Here is a 17,224-nt window from a genome sequence, read left to right on the forward strand (position 1 = left end):
CTTACAAAGCCCTAAATGGTTTAGGACCTCGATACTTGATGGAGCGCCTTCTCCCACCAAGATCTACCCGTGTCACTCGTGCAAGCCAGGAGGTGAGGCTGAGGAGCCTAACGCCGAGAGAGGCCCGGAAGGAAAAGACTAGAAATAGGGCCTTCTCGGCGGTGGCTCCTCGCCTCTGGAACAACTTACCTCCTGAGATTCGCGCGGCTCCCTCGCTGGGCATGTTCAAGAAACAATTAAAAACGCTGTTGTATAAGCGGGCCTTTCCAACAGAAAACTCCTGACGATTTTCTTTCTATATCTTTTTAATTTCTATCTTTCTTAAATTGTAATGTTTTAAAATTTTGTTGTTGCTGTTTGTTGTGAGCCGCCTAGAGTGGTCTAGTACGACCAGATAGGCGGGATAGAAATAAAATAAATAAATAAATAAATAAATAAATAAGACAGATTAGTTTTTATATCCCCACTCTCAATATTTATTTGATTAGATACTACTAAACATTTTCCAGGTGTTTTGAAGTAATTGCCTTTTCAAGGATTAATAAATATAGTAAAAGGTTTCCTTTTCTTTCTATCACCTTTTTAACTGAGTTGAGATAAAATAAAGAAATATCAGGAGAAAACAAAGAAATTTCAAGATATGTTTAATGGAGAAACCAGGAAGCTAGACTTCATTATGAGTCTATACTCCTAGCAGGATCACACAAGGCTGAATTTTCAGATCCCAGGCTAAGATACATCCATCTCTTCAGAAATGAAGTCACGTCAGTAGAAGAGATTTGGAACACTGAATGATGGCAGTAGATGGATTTTTGAAAGGAGTGACACTAAGGATTATATTAACTATAGGACAATCACATTAATTTCTTAAGCAAGAAAGTTATGCGCTAGATTTTAGAACAAAACTTTTAGCATATATGGGTTAAGAAACAGCAGATAATCAAGCAGGATTCAGAAAAATAAAAAGCTCAAGAGATCATTATGCAAATATACTTTTTGCTATTGCAGCATAGCTTTACAGAGTATAGTAAAATTGCTGATTGTGCAGATCATGAAATGCTAAGCAATATTTTAAAGGTAAGCCATAATATTTGACTGCCCTGATGTGAACCTGTAATGTGGACAAAAAAGCTAACATAAAGGCAGAATATTGAGAAACAGAACGATTTCCACCTGGCAATATCCAATAGCGCTGTATTTTATTTTCCTATCTAGTTAATCTATGTGCAGAACATATACAGTACATAAAACTGGATCAGATTCAAAGGACTGAAATTAGTGGAAGAAACATCACTCATTTATGCCACAGGACACCATATTATTGGCAAAAAATGTCAATGATTTGAAATTACTACTGATGAAGGCGGGGGGGAAAAGGAAGTCCATAGGCAGAATTACAATTTAACATTAAGAAGATAAAACTAATGACTATGGAAGAATTACATAATGTTAATAAAGACAATGAAAAAACTGAACTTGCTAAAGGTTTTCTGTATCTTAGTTCAATCATCTTTCAACAGAGAGTCTATAGCCAAGAGGTCAGAGAAATCTCAGGCATGGAAAGGCAGATAAAAAGGAACTAGGTTCAGCCCAAAAAACCTACAGCAACCATTGAACTAGGTTGTGTTGGTGGATACCAAAGCCCGCATTATCCATGCTATGTTATTCCCAGTATGGATGTGAAAGCTAGCAAAAAACACAAACAAACATAAAACCTCTGACACACACAAAGATCAATTCATTTGAAACTTCATGTTGGAGAGGAGCCTTATAGATACTATGGAAAAGTAACTGAGGTCTAGGTAGTCACTCCTAAATCTCAATAATAAATAAATAAATAAATAAATAAATAAATAAATAAATAAATAAATAAATAAATAAATAAATAAATAAATAAATAAATAAAAGAACTAAACTGAGGCTATTTTGACATATTTGAGAAACAATACTTACTAAGTGAGACAATAACTCTTGGAGAAATAGCCAGCAGTAGGGGAATGCCTAACATAAATGGATTGCATTCTAAGAGAAGTCAGTCTTCTGTTTGCAAGACTTGAGCGGAGCTGTTATTGATAGGATAATAAGGTAAAGGTAAAGGATCCCCTTGACAATTTTTGTCCAATCGTGTTCGACTCTAGGGGGCGGTACTCATCCCCGTTTCCAAGCCATAGAGCCAGTGTTTTGTCCGAAGACAACCTTCCATGGTCACATGGCCAGTGCGACTTAGACACGGAACGTTATTACCTTCCTACCAAGGTGGTCCCTATTTATCTACTTGCATTTGCATGCTTTGGAACCGCTAGGATGGTGGGAGCTGGGACAAAGCGACGGGAGCACACTCCGTCGCGTGGATTCGATCTTACAACTGCTGGTCTTCTGACCCTGCAGCACAGGCTTCTGCGGTTTAGCCTGCAGCTCCACCATGTCCCTCTGGATAATAGGACATCCTTAATTCATCCCTTAATCCCGATAGGATAATAGGACATCCTTAATTCATCCCTTAATCCCGATAGGATAATAGGACATCCTTAATTCATAGCGTCACCATATATCAGCAGCAACTAGATGGCAAACAAAAACAATAATGGTTGTGTTAGCTATTTCACAAAGATGAGTCTTGCAAAGCATTTTATTTATCACATTTATGTTCTTTTCCATGAAACTCAAAGTAACATACACAGGGCACTAAAGAAATCAGGAAATGCTTAGTTTCAGTCTGCTCGTAACCATGTTTTCTTCTGATAAAATTGGAACACATCTTGTGTAAACTAAAAATGCTTTCAACATACATCCTCAAAGGACATGCAATTGGTGATAATGATAAAGACAATTTGTTGAAATGTATTGGGAAATTACAATCTTGACACCTGCTCACAGCTCCTCACTCTCATTTGCTTTATGTTCGGGTAAAATCAATCCAAGTCCAGCCTTGCCAATTTGTTTCTAGGTTTCTCCTGCTCTACAACTCCTAGTTCTTCTGCATATCTGAAAAGAATACAGTGGGGTCTTGACTTAAGAATGGCTCGAGTTAAGAACATTTTGACTTAAGAACCGCTCTCATAGGAAAATACTGACTTGACTTAAGTACTTAGATTTGAGTTAAGAACTGAAAAAAACCACGTGGGAGGCAGGGAAAGTGCAAAATTTGAACTTTCAGTTAACTGTTGGCCAGTGAAAAGGGTGCCTGTCTGCTTCCTCACTCCTCCCAGCGTTTAGAGAGTGGATTGGGAGTCTTCAGACTGCCTGGTACTGTCCTGCCTGGACTGTATTTTCCCTGCCTTCCCTGAACCTTTGTTGACCTAAGAAAAAAAAGAAATGAAATATCCCCCTCTAGTGGTTGAAGGCGGAATAACAGCTTCCCATTAGTTTCTATGGACGGAAAAGAGCAGATACGGATCAAATGGTTTTCAATGCATTCCTATGGGAAATGCAGATTTGACCTGAGAACTTTTTGACTTGAGAACCGCCTTCCAATACGGATTAAGTTCTCAAGTCAATACCCCACTGTACTGTATTATGCGTGAAGTGGTAACACATGCATATTACCTACTGTAATTCATGTAATATCATGAATGTCTACACAAGCACACTATGTTGAGATATTCCTTTGCTAGACTGGGAAGCAAAAACATGAAGTTGACACAGATGAACACTGAGGGAATTTTGTATCAACAATGGAGCCACTTCTAGATGCAAAGAATCTAGTGGAACCCACATCTATGATGTCGAGTGCGAAAGACCATGTATATTCACCTCAACTTTAAAGTGCAGATAGGAATGGACACAACTCACTCTCCCTGCCTCTGACATCCCAAGACTGGATCTCTTGTTTATTACAGTCTAGTTGCTTAATATAATTTTTCTAGGCAACTGAAAACTTAGTAGACCTTTGTAAACTTCTGCACCTAAAAAATCCTAAACAAAAGAAATGTGTGAATATTTCTGCTAAACATTACCATTTCCAGTATTAATATAGTGATTTAAGTGCATTTTAACATTCTTCTTCTTCTTAACAGTTAATGCTTCCACTGTATAATGCAATAAACATTGCTCTTGGTTTGCTGTGTTATTGAGTGGATACATCTGGTTGTTTGGAGTTTTTCTTTTTGTTACTATGATGAACAGAAATGATTCATCAGATACTAGAAGCAGATTTATTGGACAAGAAAATATTTTTCTTTGGTGACTCAAAAGTAGAACTACACTTATAGAGACTGGCATTGGAAAGTTGTAGGGAGAGAGGGAAGACTTGGGAGAGAGGGAAGACTTTTGAATTTAAAGTCTGCCAGATGAAAATAAAAGTGGAATAACAGCATCAAAAGCATGGCTAACATGTTCTGGTGCTTCTCTCATTCCAGGAAAAACTTAGGGCAGGCAGATAGGGAGACAGAAGCAATGAAGAAAACATCCACAGCACATTTTTGTATTAGTCAGGTTACTTGAGCTTTCCTCTCACACTGTGAAAATAAAGCAACAGACCGTGAAAGCCTAGGACACTTTAGTATAACCCCAAGACACTCCTAACAGAATTAGCTACCAACATTACTAGAGGAGATTGTTCTCCAGTGCTTATGAGTGCCAATATAAATAAATTCAATACCTGAACAGTATCTATGCATGGAAGACTTACACCCCATGTTCCTTCAAGCTCTCTGGAGATCCAAGAAGTTCACATATATTTTAGGTATGAAGAGATGAGTTACAGAATGAAGTAAAACCTGATCTTGTGTAGCCAGCGTTTATCTGCTTAACTGAGGTTATGCAACCATTTATTTTGAAGGCACAAGGGGTGTTAAGTGTATTCTGATCTTTTATTATTTTTTTCTCAGCTCATCAACATGCTATAGGATTATTGATACAATGTTTTAAGATATTATTTAATGTCAATACTTTCTGGAAAATCAATAGGAATAATCAGACAAGAGTTTGGAAAAAAGCAGATAATTTAGTAACGCAAGACTTACAGTAGAATGTTGGAAAAACAGGTATCACAATAATTTAGTAATTTAATTTAGTAACTGGCATAGTGCTACAACAATATATCAACCTAGCATGGATACTCCCTTGTATCTGAAATAGTGCTGTGCCATATTTATTTATTTATTTATTTATTTATTTATTTATTTATTTATTTATTTATTTATTTATTTATTTATTTATTTATTTATTTATTTATTTAATATGCCGCCCACACTACCCAAGGTCTCTGGGCGGCTTACAACATTTAAAGTACAATAAAAATACAGAACAATTAAAATACAATTAAAATATATATATAAATTGTCATTGGACCCACAGCTAATATTATTTCAATTAAAAGCTTTCTGGAACAGGAAGGTTTTGACCTGGCCCCGAAATGTCATCAACATCGGCGCCAAAGGAGTCGGGAGGGCATTCCATAGTCTGGGGGCAGCTGCCGAAAAGGCCCTTTATCTACAAGCCATCTCTCTTACCTCAAGGGATGGCTCTTTCAAAAGGGCCCCCGGCTAGATCTTAACTGCCAGGTAGGTTCATATGGAAGGAAGCGGTCCTTCAAGTATCCAGGGCTTTATATGTCAAAACAAGCACTTTGAATTGGGCATGGGCAGCAACTGATAGCCAATGTAACTTATACAGAATCGGCTTGATATGTTCCCTGGCGGCCACACCACTCACCAGCTGCGCAGCTCGATTCTGGACCAGTTGCAGTCACCGGACTGTCTTCAAAGGCAGCCCCATGTAGAGTGCATTGCAGTAATCTATGCGGGATGTTACCAGTGCGTGTGTAATTGTCATGAGACTCCACTCATCCAGGTAGGGCCGGAGCTGGTATAATTTCCACAGCTGAAGGAAGGAGCCCTTGGCCACCGAGTCCACCTGGGTTTCCAGTATTAGACTGGGGTCCAGGAGCACCCCCAAGCTGCGGACCCTGTCCCTTAGGGGAAGTGTAACCCCATTCAGGGCAGGGAAATGGCACTCCAGCCTGTCTGATGAAACACCCACTAACAGCACTTCCATCTTGTCTGGATTGAGTTTCAATTTATTAACCCTCATCCAGTCCATTATCAGGTCCAAACACGAGTTCAGCACAGAAACTGCCTCACCTGGATTGGTGGAAAACGAGAGGTAGAGCTGAGTATCGTCCGCATATTGCTGACTCCTCAGCCCAAACCTCCTGATGACCTCTCCCAGCGGTTTCATGTAGATGTTAAACAGCATGTGGGACAGTATCGAGCCCTGAGGAACCCCATGACATGAATGCCATGGGGCAGAGCAACTGTCCCCCAGCACCACCCTCTGGACACGGTCAGCCAGGAAGGAGCGGAACCACCGTAAAACAGTGCCCCCAATTCCCAACCCAGCCAGCCTATCCAGAAGGACACCATGGTTGATGGTGTCGAAAGCCGCTGAGAGGTCCAGGAGTATCAACAGGGTCACACTCCCCCTGTCTGTCTCCCGGCAAAGGTCATCGTACAGGGCGACCAAGGCAGTCTCCGTACCAAAAACCCGTCCTGAAACCCGATTGAAATGGATCCAGAAAATCCGTTTCATCCAGCAGGAGTTGCCCAGCCACAACCCGCTCCAACACTTTGCCCAAATAAGGGAGGTTCACCACTGGTCGGTAGTTAACCACCAGCCTTGGGTCCAGGTTACGCTTTTTAAGGAGTGGTCGAATTACCGCCTCTTTCAAGGCAGTAGGGACCACTCTCTCTCTCAAAGAGGCGTCCACAGCCTTCTTGACCCAGGTGCGAACCCCCCTGGCTGATCTTTCAATTAGCCAGGATGGGCAAGGGTTGAGTGGAGTGGTGGTAGAACGGACAGATCCAAGCACCCTGTCCACATCCTCAGATCTCAACAATTGAAACTCATCCATTAATACTCGACTTAAGCACGGCGCACTGGACACATCCTCTGATTCTGCAGTAACTGTGGAGTCCAACTCACTGCGAATCTGAGCGATTTTTCGCTCAAAATGGATGGCAAACTCATAACAGCGAGCTGATGAGCAGTCCGGGACCTCCACCGGATTTCCCGGTTGAAGAAGATCCCGGACCACCCGAAACAGCTCTGCTGGACGACATTCTAAGGAAGAAATACGGCTGGAGAAATATTGCCGGTTTGCCAACCGTATTGCACGAAATAGGCCCAATAATGGGCTCTAAGTCATGTTCGGTCGGACTCCCAGCGGGATTTCCTCCACCTGTGCTCTAGCCATCTCCCCTCTCGCTCCATCGCCCGCAGTTCAGAAGTATACCAAGGAGCTGTCTGGGCTCAGTGAGCAGGGAGAGGGCACTTAGGCGCAATTGTGTCAACAGCCCGGGTCATCTCCCCATTCCATAGGGTGGCCTGAGCTTCGACAGGAGTGCCGACCATATCAGACGGATAATCCCCCAGAGCATTCAGGAATCCATCTGGATCCATTAGTCTCCGAGGGCAGATCATCTTAATAGATCCCCCACCCTTGCAGAGGGGAGAAGAAGCTAATAGACTAAACTTGACCAGGAAGTGGTCTGACCATGACAATGGGGTCACAACCAGCCCCTCTACATCCAAACCACCATCTTCCAGTCCCGTTGAGAAAACCAGGTCCAAGGTATGGCCCTTCTCATGCATTAGGCCAATGACACATTGAGACAGCCCCATGGTTGTCATGGTGGCCATGAAGTCCTGAGCCGCCCCAGTCAAGGCAGCCTCGGCATGGATGTTGAGGTCCCCCAGCACCAACAGGCAGGGAGACTGTTGATACGGAGCAGGGTGGGCGGTACACCAATAGAATCCCTAATCTGTCTCGCAAGCCCAACACACAATACAGGCCCTCAAGACCTCCTCTCAAAGGGATAGGAAGCCTGGTCAAGGAGATAGAACTCCTATAGACTATAGCAACTCCCCCTCCCCGACCCTATGAGCGACATTGGTGCTGGGCTGAGTACCCAGGTGGACACAGCTGGGAGAGGGGAACACCCTCCTCTCCCACCCAGGTCTCAGTAATGCACTCTAAGTCAGCACCCTCCTCCAGAATTACATCATGGATGAGGGCAGTTTTATTTTGTACTGACCTGGTGTTCATCAACAGCACCGTGTGGCTCAAGGGTTTGCTGATATGGTCACCTGATACCATCTGGTTGGGGATAGATGTAAGGTATCTAACCTCTCTTCTCCTACGTGGGCATGTTCTACCCCCACCGCCATTCCTTCCCCTACCCAGCACCACCTCAATGGCTGAATTAAGAGAATATTAAATAAATATGAGAAGAGGAAAAATAGAAGAGAGGGTTTCTTCACCATGCTTTCTACTGTCACAAACTACTACATATGTCACAGGGTTGTCTCTTAAGAGAAAACCACCCACACCTATACTGGGGAGTGAATTAAGCAACCACACAGACTGCAGAACAGTATGATAATCAGGAGTGCTCTTAATTGCACAAAATAAACTGCAGTTCTAGCACTATGTCAGAAAAGACGTGCTTGCAAAAGGGTTATTTTTACTTGAAACACATTGTGTTACTGTTATACAGAGCAAACCAAGTCACATCAAAAGTGAACTATATGCTTGTCTGATTGCCCCCTTAGGCATCTTTGAAAATCAGGATTGTATCTGACTAATGACCATACAATAACTGGGCTAGATGGGCCATTGATCCAAATCAAATAGAGTACCAAAGCAACTGCTTTACATGCCATCAGATTTTTTGCCATAAAAGGGGAATATCACATAGCTGTTTCAGAACATAATGTCATATGAAAGTAAGCTTGAAATAACTACCACAGTCTCTTGATGCACTTTCTTGCTGCCCCAATATGGGCCTAAACTGTTCTGCAAAATGACATAAAATGAAATTTCGGCAGGAAGAAGAAAATCAGTACTGCCAAGTAATAATATATTAGAAATATTTATCTTCCCAATAAAATCTAATTCTATGCAGCACTTTTAAAATAACACCTAATTTATTCTTTTCATCCCATAATTGAAATCTTACTAAATACTTTCCAATATTATATCCACAACAATATTTTCACTAGCAAATGTGGCATCAACCACCACTACTTCTCCTGAATTCACTGAGACAGCTTTATACAGTGGTGCCTTGACTTACGACCATCCCGACATATGATCATTTCAAGTTGTGACCAGCTCCGGCTGCAAAATTTTGCTTTGACTTGCAGCCGGAGCTTCGAGTTGAGATCAAAAGAGGCAGGGAAAAAAGGTGGGGAATTCAAATTAGAGTGTGTTTGAGCAGGCTTCAGACTGCCTGGTGATGCTTTCTGGTTCTGAGTAAGTACATTTACAGGTTTTTGCAGGGTGGGTTTGGGCTGGGGGGGGGGCTTATGTTTCTGTGCTGTGATTTTTTTCCTGTTTTTGTGTGTTTATTTTTTCAGCCCCAGCACCTTCCAATGGGGCTTTCTGTGTCGTTTATTTTTGGTTATTTTTCAAAGCCCCAGCGACAGAGCTTGCTGTGTGCTTTATTTTTGGTTTTTTTTAAGCCCCAGCACCTTCTGACGGGGCTTGCTGTGTGCTTTATTATTATTTTTGGTTTGTTTGTTTTTTTGGCCGGAATGGATTAATTGCGTTCCAATGCATTTCAATGGGAAATAGTGCTTCAACATACAACCATTTCTAGTTATATCCATCTTCTGGAATAGATTGGGGTCATAAATCGAGGCACCACTGTAATTAGCTTTAGTTCAGGCACCCCCCCTGGAGTATGTGGAGCTAAAGTCGCTGATGAGTGTATTTGTACATATAATTTTCCTGTTCTTTGTAGAAACTTTCAAAGCCATATCTGTTTGTCACACCTTAAAGACAAATGAGGTTTATCTAGCATAGGGTTTTCCAGGTAAATGAGATGTTCAAGAAGTGGTTTCTCCTTACCATTTCTTAATGAGTTTCCACATCCGAGTAGAGATTTGAACACACATCTTATGAGTCCTGGTCTGATACTGTATCCACATCACCATGATCACACTTAAGACCAAGGTAATGATACTTAAATCATATTGATTTTGATGGGATTTCAACATTAGTACGTTTGCCTCTATTGATTCCTATAGTTTCTTGCAAGTGTACTTATGGCATCCAGTATAAGGTCAATCCCCTTCAAAAATGCTATACTAGAAAATTTGAAATTGTGTTATTCATTTCAATCACTGTCAGAGACAAACCAGAAACTCTTTCCTGAAAAAGTGGACTTTTTAAGATTACTGTGGTGGATCTAGGCTCTTTGATAAAGGGACTGGTGGGTCAAAAGATGTCAGAGTTTGAGAGCCATTACTCCAGTGTATATCAAAGGGTTATTATTTTTGTCACAAATGTCTTCAAAATCCAAGTATATATTGATTCCAAAATAGTTATACAAGAAGCCTGACTTAACTATTCTTTCTGAAAGATCTCACTTTGAAAGTATGCACAAATCAGCAGACCTCAGTTTTAACACTACAACAACTTTAGCATTAATAATAAAAAAGATGAATATGAAACATGATCATTCTTCAAACATGTGCTTAGACATGTGGTACAGATCACCAAAAATTCAGAGTTTAGACTTTCTTATTAAATCCTTTATAGCACTCATAAATGCTTGTTATGGCACACGAATGCCTTCTGACAAATGTTGCCACACAAGATCTTTTTCTTTTCCAGAGATCATTTTTACCACTATCCCTTTTTTTTAAAAAAAGTATGTACTTGTCATGGGAGACACAATGAGCCTTCTCTGACACTTGGCTAGCATGCACCTGCATCGTATGACTTCCTAGATTTAGCCGAAGAAAGCAGATAATGAAGGGGAATGTAGCAGTAGCTCTTAATAGTTCTGAAAAATATCTTTCTTTAACTGCAGCACCCAGAATCCCCAAGCTAGGATGTTGTGGTCCAAAAAAAGTATTATTTCTGAGATCTGGGTCTGCAACATTCAGACATAAAAGAGCTGTTTAATACTGAGGCCAGAGTTTGTGTAGTGTACAGTCACATTGCTGGCAAAAATAACAACTGTATTAAGATACGAATAAATGCAAACATGTCCCAAACTTGATTATTGCCCAGGCACTGTATCAAGCTAATAATGTGGGAATAATTCCACTTGTGGGTACTATAGTAGAACTAGCAAATATCATGCTTGGATCTAGCACAGATCATGTGCTAGATAAAAACAGATCATAGGCATCCTTCAATCTCGAGAGACTATGGTAACATGCTCTGAATTGAGGAGTGTCCTCTCCAGAGCATGAAGCCCGGGTAAGGTAATATGGAGGATAGGCTGTTACCCAAGCAGCAGATCCCCCCTCTCCACATTGCTGAAATGGTCCAATGGAAAGGCAAGAGCCAATACAACTGGTTCCAGCAATGTCGCAGGAGTTGGCAGAACGACACGAACTGCCTTCGGGACTCCAGCTCCGGATTTTGCCCCTAGGTTAACTCCTGTAGCCTTTTCCATGAGTGGATATAGCCACAAGGCAGTGGAGGTTTGAGACTGGAGTTTTCCTTCTCCTAGATGGGCTGCCTTCCATGGCTGACGAGCCCCACCAACCCGGCCTGCTCTTTAAGAGTACAAAAGTATAATATGATCCTTAAAACTTTCCTGACTTCCCGGCTTATGCAAATCTAATTGGCTTTCCTTTTCTTAACTGCCTTTCTGCTGTGCATCACTGCAGATAACATGCAATCACACACACACACATATGTACACTATATATTCATGAAGACTGTTACTTGTTAGTCAAGAGAACAAAGCAGTAGAGCTTGCTGTGCTAACAAAATTGGAATATTTATTTGCTGCATGGGTGCCTTTCAAGGAGCCCAGATGGCATGCTTAGTCCTTTCCTCACCATTCATTTCACAAAACAGCCTGTGAAAAAGCCTAGGTCATGAATGGCTGAGTGATTCAAGGTTCCTCTATGAGCTTCATGATGTCAGCTCTTTGGCAGTAAAGCCATTTCATGATTTGGCAGAATGCAAGGGAGGGCTCCCAAGACTCATTTGATGGGTAATTGCTCTTATCTCCCAAGGTCAAACCTGTAGAAACCTACAGGATAAACCTTCCTTTTATCCTCAAAATTATCATTCTGTTTCTTTGACCAGACCTCACAGGATTCTTTTCCCCCCCTCTCACAATAATTCAAGTTTAAATCAAAGACAGTTATACCACTTATGACTGAAGTGTTTAACACCTTCAGGAAAATGAAGCGCTTGTCACTGATTGTGTTCAGCCTCCTGCCACTGAAAGAACAAAGTGTTGCAACTTTGGCATACTGTCGGATCTCCTGTTGTACCAAGAATTTCCAGATTGCAAGGGGATGCTAGGAGTGATAGAAAGCTGCACTGAATTTCCTGGCAGGATTTGCATCCTATGTCCATTATATCTGTGCAGCCTCAAGACAACTACTATGTGCTTGTGCATGACTGCGACAGCTAAGGGCTTTGATGCAGATGACAGGACACAGTATTTAGTAGCTCACCTCCCAGGTAGCACTTTAAACTGCTTTCCTGCAAAACAAATAAAAGTGCTAATTATAATTTTTTTTTAAAAAAAAAAATTATTATACTGTGGAAAAAATACGCAGTCATCATTCCTTATCTTCCAACACTGGGGTACTAATCAAGAACACACTTGTGCACTCGAAAGCTAAATCTACACATTGTTTCCCTGTGGACTCTGTCTTTCTCTGGAAGTAAAATGGCAAACCAAAGCAGTTTGACTCATGCCAGCCTAACAGACTGCAAAGGAACCCATACTGAAGGGCAGGTGATCTCAGATTTCCTATAATAGTTTCCAAAAACACAGCAACTAGGTTTTCAGAAATGTACTTAAAACAACCTGCTTTAAAAATCATATACAACCCTCTCCTCATCTGATCTATTTGTTCTAATTCTCTCCTTCCCTAATTTAAACAGCATGTGCTTCATGGTTAGCAATCTAGATTGGAAATCTAACTTTCTTTGGAGTGGAGTTGTTCTCTTCTGAGACCTGACAATGTTCCAGTTTCTCCAAATTTAATGTGGATGGATCATCACCTAGACAAAAGTTCTCCATAGGCAGATGAATGCATTACTGTCATACAGTAATAGACTGCCTGCCAGACTGCGAATTGGAGGTGTAGCCTGCAAAACTGTTAATAACCGATGCCTCTGCTAATCTGGCTCTCTCTTTGTTTCCAACTGTTTCAACAGAAGTAAGGCCAGATGCCATTTTATTAAAATAAATGTTCAGATACTAACATACATGAAGGTGGATTTTTACATTCACACACCATGCTAATTCCATTCATCATGCTCTGCACCGTATACACAGGTGCACGTAGATGTTGTTTTCATTCAAAATAGCAAAGTGGTCCTGTTCAGTAACATAATATTGTGATACCAGAAACAAGTGTTTCGCAAATGCCTCTACTGAACACACATACTATAACTAAGAGGATTCAGTAATACAATGTAAGTAATTACTCTACTAGCCACAAGGTGGGAGATTTTATTTGTGAAAAATATATAGTGTGTTCAGATAGGAATAAGGGAGGTACAAAAAGTTCTCTTCTGTGTCAAATGTAACACACAATGGCTGAAATCCAGTTGGTGTAACTTTATGCCATGCAACAAGGATGATGTCATTATACGGCAATTATACTGTTTATTTTAATTGAATTTAAAATTCCTATCCCACCACCACCCCTTTCAGGTGTCTCCCATAAGCATTTCCTTCAACATTCAGTGCCATTGTAATCAGCTGAAGTAGACAACTGGCATGGTTCAGCAGACCTCATAGTAGATTTGATCCTTAAAGCTCAAATTTCAAACCATGCTAAGTAACAGACTATGAAACAAGAAAATAGTGAAGTATAATATACCATTTTCACAATGAATTATAAGGTTGTAAAATGGGGTGCACATTTAAAATGTTGTAATTGCAAAAACGTGTTTTATTTTAGCTGTTCTGGTGACATCACCTGTACATTTCTAACTTTCTACTGGAAGGAAGACATCAGGAATTACAAAGAATATAAACCAAACTTTATCTCAAAGCTATGGAGACACTACAATATTTGTAGGTAAAGGTAAAGGTTCCCCTTAACAATTTTTGTCCAGTTGTGTTTGACTCTAGGGGGCAGTGCTCATCCCCATTTCCAAGCCATAGAGCCAGCGTTTTGTCTGAAGACAATCTTCCGTGGTCACATAGCCAGTGCGACTTAGACATGGAACGCTGTTACCTTCCCACCAAGGTGGTCCCTATTTATCTACTTGCATTTGCATGCTTTCGAACTGCTAGGTTGGCGGGAGCTGGGACAAGCAATGGGAGCTCACTCCGTCGTGTGGATTCGATCTTACGACTGCTGGTCTTCTGACCCTGCAGCACAGGCTTCTGCAGTTTAGCCCACAGCTCCACCATGTCCCTATCTTTTTAGTAAATAATTAATCTGTATATACTAATTTGTGTAGGTTTATATGCAAGGGGCACTCAGTAAACCATGTACAGTATCATCAAATAATAAGTAGAACTCAATAGATAGGTACTCTCCGCATATTGTGCTACAAAATATAGTTTACTAATGTGATCCATTTACATGTTTTTCATCTCCGAACAAGCTTGCAAAAATAAACCTGTGAATATGTTAGTGTGTCTTGAAATGAGACAAATAACCATTTTTAATTTTCACGTTATCTCTTATGCAATTTTATAATAATAGCATCCACACATGCATTATATTGGTGAAAATGAGACTGTACCACAGGTGGCTAATGACCAAAGTAGAGGATGACCACTGCCACAGTACAAGCTGTCCTCCATACTGTGTAGATATGCTAAGTGATCTGATAACATGTCTTGTCAAGGTTGTCACAGACTTTAAAATGTACCTTCTTTATGGACCAGCTGAACTCTTGATCATTGATCAGTTGTAGGGTGAGAGATTTTCTCACTGATTTGCAAAGTGTGTTGAGATTTGCACATGACAAAAAAAAGGTAGACATTTGAATTTTACATCATTCAGCCTGAACTTTTACTTGACTTTGCAAATAAACCTCTTCTGGTACAAAACACGGCTTTCCCCTCCTCTCAAGCTGTCCTAATAAAATAAGATCTACAGTGATGCTTAACTTGCTGGTGGCTTTCACATGACTGAAGAGGCTAGGAGCTTTTATCCATATCCATATAAATCAGCTGCTGTGGCAGGAAATGGGTAGCCCTCTGTCTAACACAGGATGGATATGACACAGCACATACTTTTGCTCATAGTTGACATTAACCCACAAACTTTCAGACCTCAATTAGGAACCAACTTTGTTACTGAAGTTAAAGCCCAGAAGATGTAGTGTAAATGTGACCACACTTTGACTTCCATGACTAGCAGACCCACTTGATCAGATGCTGAAGTTCACAAAAGCTTGTGTCACAGCAAAGGCTGCAATCTTCGGAATTTTCTGGGACCTCAAATGAACTCAATGGGACTTACTTTTGAACAAACATCTGTACAGTAAATCCAGCTGGAGTTTAAGATGCCACCACGCTGGGTGTCAGGAGATACCTTGTGAGAGAAAAGACAGGAGGCATATACATACTGATCTCTATTTCAAGGGGTGACTGAAACCAGACTCCTGATTGCACCAACACAAGAAAGTTAACCACTCTTTCTCACCTCCCAGTGATGAACTGACTCCTGGACGGCGTGCACATGGGCTGGACGTAGTAGTTCTCCAGCTTAACCCCTTCCGCAGCCAGCCGGTCCAGCGTGGGAGTCCTGATCTCCGAGCCATGGTAGCCCACGTCTCGGAAGCCCTGGTCGTCCGCCAGGATGAAGATGAGGTGCGGCTGGGAGACGGTGGGCGACGGCTCCGGTCCTTCTCCCAAGTCTTCCCTCCTCCTCGAGCGGTCTGGATCGCCCACCGCGTCCCACGCCGGGTAGCCGTAGGTGAGGAGGCTGAGCACGGAGACGCCGGCCAGCAACCCCCCGGTTAGCATTTTCTTTCGGCAGAGCCGCCGGGTCGAGCGCTAGCCGCTTCCCCCCCCCCTTGCCCCTCCGCCTGGAAGAGGGTTTAGGAATCAAGGGGGTCCCCTTCCGCAGAAGCGACGAAGGGATGGCGAGCCCATGACAGGGCGCCACCCTAGGCGAGGTCGGCCGGAGCAGCGTCCCGCCCTGGGCGAAGGGGCGTCGGGGGTGGGTGGGCCAGGCGGCGGCGCTTTCAAAGCATCCCCGACCCGTCGGGTAACCTCCAGCCGGCCAAGATGACCTCCTCCTGCTCCATCCTAACCCTGGCCTGCCTCCTCGCAGACAAACTCTTGGTTATAAGCGTTCAACCCCCGTGAGGGGGACGCGGGTTAACTCTGCAGCGCGCCTCGCCGACCTCGCCTCCCCACAGCGAGACCCGTCCCAGAAAAGTGCCCCCGTTTTCCTGAAGGGCGGGAAGGCGGCGGCGGCGGCGGTGGCAGAGGGAGAGAAGGGCACCGTCTCCCCTGGCCGCCTGAGCGCCGGCAAGCCACTCTCGCTTCGCTTTCCTTCTTCCCTCCCGCCTCTCTTTCTTCCCACCCATCTCTGGCGAGCAAAGCCAAACAAAACGCCCGCCTGCCAGCCCGCCCGCTACGGTCCGCGCGCTTACACGCGCGCGCGCTTCTCCTCTGGAAAGGGCCGGCGAGGGAAAAAAAGGCTGGGCCAGCGCCGAAGGTCGGAGGCAGAGACCGAGGAGGTGAGGGAGAAGGAGTGGCGGGGGTCGGCTGCCTTTCCTTCCGTTATTCTCACTGCTTCTGTGGCCGCCGCTTCCCTCTTGGAGGGGGACTAACCCCCCCCCGACGCCAATTTCAAGAATCCAGGGAATCAGCCTTAGCATATGCAAAGTCACGAGTGCCTCTGAGAACGTGAAGAGTGAACCCCTCACCTTTCCCTGCCTTGCCTTCGAACGCACTTCTGAGGAGCAGCAAGGTTTCAGATCTGGAAGTTTGGCTTCTGAGAGATTGGGCTTGAAATAAATTCTGTCCTGGATCCAGAGCTCCAGTTCTGGAATACATGACCTGGTAGCAGAAGGTGTGGTTTGTACAAGTGTCTTCCAGAGCGTTCTAGTCGGAATCCAAGCTCACATGACCAGCAGGTCGGTTTGAACCCAAGGCATTAAAATAAAATAAAACAAACAGCATCAGGTTTTCTCATTCCAGCCCTCATATTTCCAAACTTCTGCTCAGGCATGCCAAAGGGAAGGGTGAATTCCTGTCAGGAAAACATAATTACTTATTTATTAAAAGAAAAAAAAAGTTGGGTTGTTCACAAA

At 42.7% G+C, this 17,224-nt stretch overlaps 1 protein-coding gene across 1 annotated transcript in view; it reads right to left on the bottom strand.

Moving 5' to 3' along the window:
* Positions 1 to 16,551, bottom strand: part of ARSJ (arylsulfatase family member J) — a 43,507-nt gene extending 26,956 nt beyond the window's left edge. The window contains exon 1 of the mRNA XM_020802783.3: positions 15,604 to 16,551. Coding sequence (XP_020658442.3) covers positions 15,604 to 15,926 — 323 coding nt within the window. The 5' untranslated portion in view covers positions 15,927 to 16,551. The remainder of the gene's footprint in view (positions 1 to 15,603) is intronic.
* Positions 16,552 to 17,224: the final 673 nt, after the last annotated feature.

The sequence above is a fragment of the Pogona vitticeps genome, chromosome 5 (genome assembly GCF_051106095.1).
Source record: "Pogona vitticeps strain Pit_001003342236 chromosome 5, PviZW2.1, whole genome shotgun sequence".
Classification (NCBI taxonomy): domain Eukaryota; kingdom Metazoa; phylum Chordata; class Lepidosauria; order Squamata; family Agamidae; genus Pogona; species Pogona vitticeps.